The sequence below is a fragment of the Mya arenaria genome, chromosome 7 (assembly GCF_026914265.1).
Source record: "Mya arenaria isolate MELC-2E11 chromosome 7, ASM2691426v1".
Taxonomy (NCBI): Eukaryota; Metazoa; Mollusca; class Bivalvia; order Myida; family Myidae; genus Mya; species Mya arenaria.
Genome location: NC_069128.1, coordinates 1,719,227 through 1,731,434, shown reverse-complemented (window position 1 = coordinate 1,731,434; position 12,208 = coordinate 1,719,227). Strand labels below are relative to the sequence as shown.

General features: G+C 33.7%; 1 protein-coding gene across 1 annotated transcript; it reads right to left on the bottom strand.

Moving 5' to 3' along the window:
- Window positions 1-6,101: 6,101 nt before the first annotated feature.
- LOC128241725 (uncharacterized) lies at window positions 6,102-10,274 on the bottom strand. The gene is made up of 5 exons (XM_052958779.1): window positions 10,185-10,274; window positions 8,827-8,970; window positions 7,824-7,929; window positions 7,100-7,268; window positions 6,102-6,298 (listed from the first exon to the last, which is right to left on the bottom strand). The coding sequence occupies exons 2-5, from the start codon at window positions 8,964-8,966 to the stop codon at window positions 6,198-6,200; spliced, it is 516 nt and encodes a 171-aa protein (XP_052814739.1). The 5' UTR covers window positions 8,967-8,970; window positions 10,185-10,274; the 3' UTR covers window positions 6,102-6,197.
- Window positions 10,275-12,208: the final 1,934 nt, after the last annotated feature.

Sequence of the window (12,208 nt, the reverse complement as noted above, 5' to 3'; positions counted from 1 at the left end):
TAATAAATAAGGTTTAACGCGAAATACGACGTGTAATTTGACGTGTAGCAACACCTACGTTTATATTTGAAAAGAGTGTATAGCTGCACTCTCAAAGATTGACAGTTTTAACATATTCTTAAATTTTGTCCCAAAAGCGGCGGAATTTGACTTCAACACAATTTTTGTCCATCAACTTTAGAATTAGTTTATAATATTGAAAGTAGACGATACATGGTCTCTGTGCTTAATATTTATAACCTTTCAACGCCTAATACATCTATTTCAGAGTATTGAGTTACAACAAAATTGAACTCTCTTATCGAAAAAGAACTTGTTGCTAGGGAGAAAACTACTTTTATGGCAGTTAATTATAAAAACTTTTTTACCAATGATCGCTCAGATAAATATATCTTTTGGACATGCACAAATGTTATTGAATAAATCTTTTCTAAAATTTGGTACATGTTTATATAAACAATTAATATGCATTCCTATGTGTGTTTATTATGTACCTTTACTTACTGATCGCCCTTTAAACTTCAATGAAAGTGAACATATGTTGAAATATCTAAGTTAAGAGATCTTGCGTTTGTTGATGAATTCTAGTGATACTTCTAAATATATTGACGATATTCTGAGTTTGGATAATCCGGTATTTACAGATAATACTAACTCGATATACCCTTCACAACTGCAACTTACTAAATCTAATATCTCCAATCTAAAAGCATCCTATTTGAATTTGCAACTCGAAATTACGGAAGATTAATTTAATATTAATCTCTATAATAAACATCATATCTTTTGAATAGTTGTTGCTTTAGGTACACTGAATTATATTTCTTGTCTGCAGATAGAGTTGGGTTGCCTTTTCATCGAAGTCCTTGAGGTTTACCTATTACTTAATTATAATTTGTTTTATTATTACGTTTCTTAAGTTAATACTTTGATCAGGTTTACTATTTACGTTTTTACTTAATTCGCCATTGTTGGGATATGAGTGAGGTTGTGCAAACAGACTAGTTAACCCCCAGTAAATTTACATTTTACTGACCGTTCCTATGCGGTATCTAACAATCCTTGATCAACACCCCTAGTTATTTCAATATATTATATATGTAGTGTGCTGTTTGCGGGGTTTTGTGCTGTTCTTCCATGTTTTTAGTTTGGAAATGTTTGTTTTTGTGTTCTATGTAATTGTTTGAGCTTTCGACTACTGTACTTGCTTCTGTTTTTTTTTCCATATAAATAACATTTAATGCATTTAATTCAGTTATATAAAACAATAAAACAATCTACAATAGTATATAACTCTATTGTTTGGAAAACTACCGAAAAAACATTTTTTTAAATCGGTAGTAACGCTTTTAGCTATGAAACATCAAATTTCGAACTTAAAGATTTAAAACTGCGATCTGATCTGTTGTCAGCAATCTTATATCACGTGTTTTCAAACATATACCCAAACATTGGCTTATTACCTGACAAAACAAGCTGCCAAAACATTCAGTCAGCTATGATTGCAGCTTTATAAATCATTTGTGAAATATCGTTTGAATTTGTTGATACTGCATCAATCTCGATCAGCGTGGAAATGTACATGGCATTCTAAACTTGTACAATATACACATAACTCGATGACGTAGTACACAAATAGAAGTCCTGTCTCACACGTTCCGGTATCGTTTCGCAACCTGTCCGGTAACAATTTTAATGCAAGAGGTGAATTAACACTGGGTCATCATGCAAAATACAAACTGAATATATTTTTATAATATTTAAGTATTTAATGATTATGGTAATATCGGCTAGATGCAATACAATGAAAACTACAGGGACAAGCAAAGTGCCAAAATTCAAATATAGACCTTGTTAAGAGTCACAATGTAAGCGACCAAACGACACTTAACGAGAGACATATAGGTACAAACAGACTGGACACATGCATTAAAATAACTTTTTCAAACACTCAGGCATTTGCCTTTTTTTTTAATTAATAGCTATGTGGCCTCAAATTCCCCTGTTAAAAAAGCTCCAAAAAATTACTAAATGCTTGTTTATTTCTACATTTTTTAATGATGCATTAAAACTGGCATACCTATATTGCGCGACTCGAACATGGACTCTGAACATTGTGTGAAGTTAGCTTATCATACGACATTAGACATTCAAAAGAAGAATGTCGTGATGGCAAAACGTTTTAAGATGGAGCTCCCCTGGGCTCAATTTTGGGTCCTCTTTTATTTCTTATATACATAAATGACATAGTAAACAAGATAGATTCAAATGTCAACCTATTTGCTGATGATACAAGTTTATCTGTTATAGTGGACACCCCCCAGACTGCAGCTTTAAAACTACAGACAGATATAAACAAAATGCGTGGCTTGTAAAGTTCAATCCCAACAAATCTGAATCAATGGTCATATCTCGACAACGAAACAAACCCATTCATACGCCTGTGTACATGTTTGACACTGATATCCCGTTTGTTGAATCTCACAAACAACTGGGTATTTTTCTTTCTAATGAGGGAAATTGGCATACTCACATTAACTATATTAAAGAAAAAGCTTGTTCTAGAGTAAACATCATGAAACGTCTACGCTATCAACTGGATAGGAAGTCTCTGGAGGTTATTTATTTTTCTTTCATTGGGCCAATCATGGAGTATGCGGATGTCATCTGGAATAATTGTACACAGTATGAAAAAAAAACGAACTTGACACAATTGAAAACGAATGCGAATGCATTGTTACTGGTTGCAATCGCCTTGTTTCTCTGCGTCTGCTTCACATTGACTCTGACTTTGAGAGCTTGGATACAAGACGTGAAAAACACAAGCTTTTCCCTTTTACAAAATGAAAAATGGTCTCTCTCCTGATTATCTGTCAAGTTTGGTTCTTCAGACAGTCGGTCAAGCATCAACTAGTTCACTTCGAAACGCATCCAATATCTCTAGCTTTCGTACACATACGTCACTCTATATGAATTCATACCTTCCTACATCAATCGCAGCATGGAATAGTCTCCCAGCTGAAGCACAAAGCCAAATTCCAAAAAACCAAAAACTCTGTCTTATTATGGGAAACGTCGATAACAGGTCATTCACACTCGCTTACGGAACGAATGCAGTTCATTGAACCATCACCTGTTTGTTAAAAATATTGTGCCCTCATCCCTTTGTGCGTGTGGTGTTCAGGAAACAACATATTATTATCTTCTTATCTGTCCCCTTTATACTGAACAAAGGAGACTTCTTCTTAACTTTGTAGAGGCTTTGACTGACGTAACGCTTCGCAATTTACTATACGGTGACACTGCCCTCATAGAAGAACAACATAGGACACTGTTCGATGCAGTTCACATCTTAATTCAAATGACAAAAAAAATTTGATAGCAAGTGACAGTCACTTCCTACCACCAAATATCAATCCAACTCAGGAGTGTCTCCTTTCTGTATACATGTGATATTCAGCAATACCAATCAGGGCTCAGTGAAGAAAAGGCACTGGAAGTTGTTCATTTAAACCAAGTACCCTACCCTCTTTCTTCACTCTTATCCTCTTTACCTTCTTATTCTGTTCTCAAACAGAATTAACGACTTTTGTATTCGAAAACAGAAAATAAACTAAGCTTATTATAGCATTGTTAATCACACAAAATGTTTAACTTTTAGCTACTATCTTGTCTGTGTACATCGTCTGTAAAAAATCTTTAAATATTTAATAAAAGTAAATGAAGCCAAATCACATTAAACATTACCACCTTATCTAATCCAACAATATCAATATCATTATGTCATCTACATTGTAAGATGTACAAATGTCATTAAATATGTACTTCTGCTAAGGATTGGAGAAGAACTTTTTAAGATATATTTATCTTTCGTTCTAATCCTTTTCTAGATTGTACATGTGTTTACTGTTTGTCTTTATAATATGTGTGTATACGCTGATAAATAAAATATGTTTAAACTAAAACGTTTGACATTGGAAAATCAAACAATAAATGTCGGCTGGCATATAGGACATTCCAGAGTGATTGTCCTCCCCTTTAATTGTTCAAGTGCATTGTGTTTAAGTCAGTTTGTTACCAAACATATATATTATTTACATAAGACTGCACACCTTCATATTAAAGTAGCCAGGAACCCTAAACCCCCACACTCTCTAGCGTCAATTCCTGATATAAACGATGAAACAAAACGTTGTTTTTTTGTTGAAGAGGAAGGTAAACTCTATATAATTTGGCCTTGGCATTTAATTCTTGTGCCATTAAACAAGTTGACAGCGATAATGTTTGGCTGCTAGGCTAGTTCGTGTTATTTATCTATATATCATATTTTTCTAATAGCATTTAACATTTAATTGTCACTTCGGGTTGAATGGCATGACATGGAACGTTTGACACAAATGACCCAAGGACCACGTGTATATACATATACAAACAGAACAAACAAACCTCGTGTATCAAACTAGCTTCACCGATACATGATGGAATAACCGCCTATGATCGGTCAGTGAACAGCGAGTGAAAGTTAATTTTATTTTACCGTTTGTTGCAAATATTTCACTCAATGACATAATATCTGGCCTTACACTAGCATACGTTTTATCTACATCTCGGCATTTGCTAGTAGCTGCCTTCCTTTGTTGAAACAGCTCTGTTTGTGTAAAATTAAAATGCTGTTTCTTATTTTTCGATATTTGATGGGAACAAAAGGGTTTGATTTTGCTCTGTTGTGTGAAGGTATCCTCTATTATGTCTAAATAAACTAGAGCAGGTGACACTGAAATAGCATAGTTACACAAGATAATACCTTAAACTCAAATGGGAGTATATCCACAGTATATTTGCTTTGTACTCTGTTTCGACGTTTCCCCCGCACGTTTTCGAATAAGTCAGCTCTTTTAAATGAACTTGTTAGTACTTTATCCCGCTATAAGTTGCTTTTGGTCTGTAGTCTATGAAAATGTGTATTAAGATGGATGGGTTTTTGTCTCAAGTATTACGATTGGAGACTCCGCTCAATGATGACTATGCCCATTGTGTCCGTGAATGTGGTTTCGTCATTGGAGTTAGCATTCTCCAAACCATCGTTTAACATTATCTTAACTAAGGAACTTAAGTAACCCGTGAGTAGATACGCCAAATGATATGTTTTATATTTCATCGTGCGATCAAAATAATGTGGTGATTGGATGGTGTCCAACTTTTATGCAAGTCATTAGAATTATGCTGAAAGTCTGCATAATTATCTCCCTGTGAAGTTTAATATTAAAATGATTTTAATTGCAAGATGAAACGGTCTAACGAGAGTCAGACTATTTTTATCGCATGTATTTTTCGATAAACATAACAAAAATATGTTTTTATTTTTTCTATTAAAATTTATATACTTTGCTCTAATCAAGATTGATCACAAGTAAACTAAACGTGTATGAATTACATAAACGTTGCCAATGAAACCACTGTTTTCATATTACACCTTTTGACCAAAATGAAAAAGAGCAGGGTACGTACACATGCGTTACAGAAAAAAATCGCGATCGTTGTATTCAGCTGGAAACAATGTTTTACATATGATGCATGGATGTCCGTTCGTCGAAGATAAAATACAATATACTCTAGACAATAATCAGTCCGTGCCAACTACCTTAAATTATTTTATCCTCCCGACACCCTTCGACGTCGAGTGCGTATATAGACGGAGTGCATGTTTAATGGTAACATTTACAAAGCATAAAACATGGTACAACTATTAGATGTTCAAAGTTTTAGTAAATTTTACTTCCACATACTAGTATATGAATGGTCGAAAGTGTTCATAAGTGTTATCTCAAGGAGAGATAAATAATAAGAATGATTCCCAAATAATGATAAGAGTCGGTATTAACGAACAGGGCAGGTTGGGAAACCTAGAACCAAATTATTACCATTCTCGTACACCAGAGTGATGATGCTACGTGTTCCACAGTTTAATCATTATCAAACATCTGATGAATGAGAATGACTATCATGTAACGCATACATAATATATATGACGATACAATCTGATATTTGGATCAAACTAAACTGTTATAAAACATATTCTGTTCATGGTAAAAACAACTAATATTGTAACAGATCAACTTTAATCGAATTAAGTGGTAAGAGCAAATATCATTGTAATTGAATAGAGTTTAATCGATTTGAGTGAAATTTATTCCCAATTATTGTCCATTCCTTGCACTTTTAAACCTATTCTGGAAGCAGTCGTCGATCAGGATCGGAGCAAGAGTAACAAACTCGTCTTTGCTAATTGTATCGTCAACTGAAATATAAACAATACAATGGTTAACACCATGGACAAGCCAAATAGTCAGCATGTTCACAATAACTGCATTTAAGTCCATAAGACTCAATGGCAAACACACTCTTAATGAGAGAAACACAGCGTCACAATACATGACAGAAATACAACACATGCAGTGAATTTATCTTTATAATTGCATAATGAGGTAACCGCCGTGGAACGGTCAGCGAAACTGAACCTCACAATCTAAAACGATGTATAAATAGGTTTATTTTGTGTTCATCAAGATTATCAATAAATGTAAATATGTTTGCCTGATCAGAATTACACTCAATTGTCCATGGGATACGTCAGTAAGACTGACCCTCATTAGCGGTAAGCAATATTTAGGGTGTATTAATATTTAAGAGTATTCGGTATGTACATTATGGTATGCGTTGCACAGAAAAAAATAAAATGGCGTAATGTACATAAAATGTTTTACAGTCTTCATAAGCTATTGTATACGCTGAAAGCAAATATGCATTAAAGGATAAGTTAACAAAATAAGTTAACGTTTGTTAAAAACATACATCACCTAAGTATGCTAGGACAAACTTACAGGCACGTGGTTGAACGAGATTATGGCTTTATATTGTTTTTGAAACAGCAGCCCGAGGAAACCCACATGTACGAGCCCAACGCACATACGTAAGGGCAGGAATCGAACCCGGGACACCTGGTTGAGAAGGGAGTGCGCTAACCACGACTTTACCAGGACAACCATTATATAATCATTTGATATACAATAATATTGTCATAAACATTGTAATAAGTTACCTATTCCTTTGTTCAAAGCATAAAAGAGCATGTGAGCCTCGGTGGTATTTCCAAATACCGACCACATCTCAACGGTTGAAATGCTGCCATCTTTATCTTGATCGTAGAAGTCAAACTCGCAGGGATCAGCCATAAGCTTTACATGAAAGCTTTCAGTATCCTGATCAAACTATAAATATTACATCATAATTATGATTTATTTGCAAAATACAACATTTTAGTGTAAATATTCAAACATAAAACAGACAGTCAATTAAGGAAGTGTTACATTTACCCTGATTATCACAATACTGTCATATTTTATTTCTTTCGTTACGTTTTCCAGTATTTATAACGTATAACACTAATTTAAATAAAGCATAACTTATAAAGATACATCTAAGACGACATTGTTTTTGGAAGACATTCAGGGTTTTTTTATCTTCTTTAGCAGAGGTCGAAATTCGGCAATTTCCAAAATGAAAAAAAAGACACTTATTTCACAACAAATATTAACACAGAGTTGGGCGTTTTTTTTCTTTAAATTCAATAATTCATTGTTTTTGCTGATGGAATATGTCAGGCCTCTTCCCAATTTATGGTGAAAAAGCCCTGACAAAACACAATATGATATTGTGTCAAACTATCGATTATGAAGCTATCGATACTTGGACAGATTGTGGTCAAAATAAATCCGCGAACAACTTCTGCGGCCTATTGCGGATCATTTAAATGAATGCATTACCCTCAAAGCCCTCCGGCGTCTCCACGAGAACCCTGCACTAATCCCCCAATTTCCATTGCTGTCCAAGCTGCCTCCGATTCTTGATCTTGATCCACGACGACCACGCCTGAAGGTACCCAATAATGTAGAGTATAGCTTAAATATCAAGTCTTGGAATAAACCAGCATTCAATCACATCTACCTTATACGCCCACTCCCCCTTTTGGTTTTAAAGAGTTTACATTTAGTTTAAAGGTCGTTGCAAATTTATTTTTATTTTACTCTTTGCACTTTTAACAGGATTGTGCTTAACATGCACATGACTAAATGTCAAATACACTTGCGAAATATTATATGATAGCTTTTGTAATGCACTTAAGTTTATGTAAATATATACGCTTACATTGTATGTACATGTATATTGTGTAATTAAAGTAAAGTCACAACGTCCAAATAAATGTTCTGTATTGTTCTATATTAGGAACCCATCTGAAGATATTGTCAAATTCACGGATAGCTACGTCCAGACAACTTATGATTTACGGGAAGCCGTATTCGAATTGGCACACTCTTGATTTTACGGTTTTGGTACAGTTTACCCTTCTCCCGATAATTGTGGTAAAGTAAACCCCATCAGTAACTATTTTGTTAACGGTACTTCCCACCAGTACTAGCATAAATGTCAGTTGTAAGAAAATCTCACTATGTCTTTCAACGCTTAAAAGTACAAACCTTTTAAGCGTTGAATCTATTGTCCTTTATTGTATTGGTCATAAAATGCTACGAAGAATCAAAACATGTCAGTATTCATTTTTTCCGGACACGATTAACAATGGGATATTCCTTTCTAAGGTTTGAAATTGATTAAAATCTCGACATCAATTGCATAAGACCTACCTCTCTTGCCCACCGACAGAGCTGATTTAGCACAGCCTTATAAGCTCGCTATTGTTATAGATACTCTTCAACCGTTTGGCGATACACATGAGGGACAATAAAAAAACAAGCAATGCTATACTCTTACCTGGTCCAGCCAATATCACCCCTGATCCCACCACCACTGCCGCGGCCAACTCCAAAGTCAATTGAATTCCTCTGACCCAGGATAATTTGTAAAAGACAGAGGCCAATAATCAGGCCAGCGTATCTTGTTAAATGACCCATGATCCTGAAAATATAGAGTTAACATATTAACCAAAATGCACTTTTTTTTGAAAGGCAGAAACCGCTTATAAGCCAACTGTTTCCAATTTCATGATAAATAGTCATTTAAATGTAATAAAGCTATAACCAAAAAACAAACTCTTGTGCAGAATCCAGTTTTTAGGCATAAGAATCTAGTTTTATGAACCATGATCATAAAAATGTAATGTTAACAAAAACACACCACAAATTTCTGTGCAATGCAGAGTCCAATAAGGCAAATAATTATCAAAGATACATTTTTTTTTATTTAAATTGGCTGCCTGAAAAGTATGCTTTATAACGATTGCTTGTATTGGAATTTACTATAAATGTTATGGAAAACACAAGTCAAGCATTGCTATCAAATCGGTTAAGACAAAAAATCTCATTGCGTGGTAGTAATTGCCCTTACAGTAACTACAAACTGGAAAAGGTCAAGGACATAAGCTCAGGACTTTCATGAGCCATCCTAGATTTGTATACAACACACTGTAGTCGAGTTACCAACTATTTAAATAGTATCCAAGTTTTTTGTCTACGAGTGCATTGAATGGTGTGTATTTATTTAAACGTCATACTTATTATTTAGAAGTACGCATGCTATGTTGTACTTCAAAGATAAATATTCTTATGTTATAATTTAATCTATTGTGTTACAAAATGTATTCTGAAGTGTTTTTACCTGAATTATCAGTCAATCAATCAATCAATCAATCAAGTAAAACAAAAAAAACAATAGGTTTGTTTGATCATTAATGACGTCACCACCATGAAATAACGTTATTTTACATATGTTTATATAAAGCTTATGTATGAACTGTGCCCTCATGTAAACTCGTTTGTTTCATATGTAGAAAACTCGTGTAATACATTACGTATTGAATGAACACCCATATGATACCCTCTGTTTCAGAAATAAATCAAAATCCTCTTTCACTGCTTCACGGTCTATGATTACACAAATCTGCCCGTTGTAAATGTACTTCCAATACAAGATTGTATTGTATACTTTCCCTTCAGAACCGTTCAATATTGTAAAATGAAATGAACATTGATTCCTGTTTTAAGTAGGCTTACAATTATTTCGTTAATTGATTTAAAGAATGGTTAAAATGTCTTACAACATTATAGTATTAGTTAAGTTATAGATTTACATCATCAACAACAACATCAACAATATATAGAACATATTCTCACCTTTTGACGACAAATGATGTAAATCTGCAGAAGGTGATACTGAACGATACACTTTCACTGTGTGATCACCGTATATATACCATCTTTCTAAACCACAGAAACGTCTGGGGATTTTGTTGTTATTTCTGCATCTTGCCAATAAAGTGTAAGATAACGTTGTGGTTCATTCTAATAGTGATTGATTAATGAAATCCTGGTAATTAAATATGCGTAAATAACTTCTTTGTAATCAGTTATGATACACTTATTTTTGCGAGTATTTCGGACAAATTGTTTTCTTTGTTTTTGTGTTAATTACCATGACTAACAAAAGATATATGTTATCTATGCAAGGATATAATGGAATCCAGACTTCCCATGATCAAACATGGTTACCATCTTAGGTAGACAGCAAAATTCAACATTTCAAAAATACGATTACTCAAATCAGTTAACAGGATGTATTGAGGATATACCTTTTTTATTATATCTCAATTTTGTTAAAATTCTTTTCATGCAAGCATTGCTTTTTATTATACTTAATTTACCAGATATTATTTGCTTGCTGTTTATCTGTTTCATGCTCATGATTTATGTATCATTATCTGAAATAAATGCTGGTTGCGTCAAGAGGAATTACCATATTTTATATGACAATTGATGTTCAGGCTGATTATGCTTATGTTGTATAACATTTAATATACAAAATGTGTAATTCATTATTGCGAAATCTTCTTTACAGCTTCAAATGCATGCATGTGCATTTTTATAGATCGTAATGTATGGATATAAACATTACAAAGCGATTCATTTTGTGTTCACACTTATTGCGTTTTTACCTTCTGTAGTATTTTAACCTACTGATGTATTATTACTGATGACACCGGTTTTCTAATTAACACTTCCGTAATTAAAATGCATTTTTAAGTATGCAACACATGTACATCACTCGCTGATTTCATATAATGATTCGTAATAATACACACTGATTGATTGTCTAGATTACATACTATTACGGTATCTTACGGCTTTTAATATTGCTACGCAACAATTGCTATTTTCAAAATTAACTATTTCGTAATATATATAGAACGAAGCCACACATTGGTCTGTTGTCTTTATTACATCCTTAAACTAAAGCGGCTATACTTTTTTGCTTTATGTGTTGTTTCCTTTGTGCATTGAACTGCATAAACAATACGCTGAAATTAAGAAGATGATAGAGAGGGTGCTAAACAAGATGTGTACGTCGACATATTGAGGTGAGTTTCAAAGTCGGTTGCGAAATTGCATTTTGAAATCGCTGTTACTCTCATCAATCGTTTATCTCGTGCAATCATAATAAGTCGGTCCACAATAAGACTCCCTTCTTTGTTTAATGGTAAATTACTCCAGTTCACCACTTTATTATGAATTGTCAGAAGAAAAATCAGCTTCAACACTATTCCCAATGAACACTTTGTATGTTGATTTAACACCACCAAACCATATGAAGTTAGTTTCATTTTTCTGCTATCATCGTTTTTTACAGTCATGTTCTATACTGTCCATGTGCCGCAGTCATGGCCACATCTTTGAGATCACCTCTGAATCCATCCACCAAAAAAAGGGTTCCTAAAAAATATCATTCAAAAACACATTACCGTCTTCATATATAATATAAATCATGTGTATTCTTTAAAATACATACAAGTTTGTACTTTACACATCAGCAAATGCTACTTAAATGGGGAGAAAAATGGTTTTAAGAAATTATTGAAGGGATGCAACGACCCGGAAGCATGTCGTTGTGGGCCGAAAACGTACATGAAATTCTAAACGTGTACACTGCACACATACCTGGATAACACAAAGCACAAAAAGTTGTACATTCGTACACCTACCCGAAAAGTGTTCACAGTCTCAATGATGAAGATTTTATTGAGACAGTTTTAACATCGAGTTATCATGCAACCGACAAAGTGAAATATATTGATATAGTTTTCAATAGTCCAAGCTTTTTTGCAATGTCGGGAATTAATACTCCAGTGAAAATTGCATGGATT

Excerpts from the sequence above, each read along its gene's own strand:
- LOC128241725 (XM_052958779.1), bottom strand. The coding sequence starts at position 8,966 with ATGGGTCATTTAACAAGATACGCTGGCCTGATTATTGGCCTCTGTCTT. Across the intron at positions 7,269-7,823 it reads GACGCCGGAGGGCTTTGAGG|TTTGATCAGGATACTGAAAG; the intron begins GTAATGCATTCA and ends TAATATTTATAG. Across the intron at positions 6,299-7,099 it reads TGCTTTGAACAAAGGAATAG|TTGACGATACAATTAGCAAA; the intron begins GTAACTTATTAC and ends TTTATATTTCAG.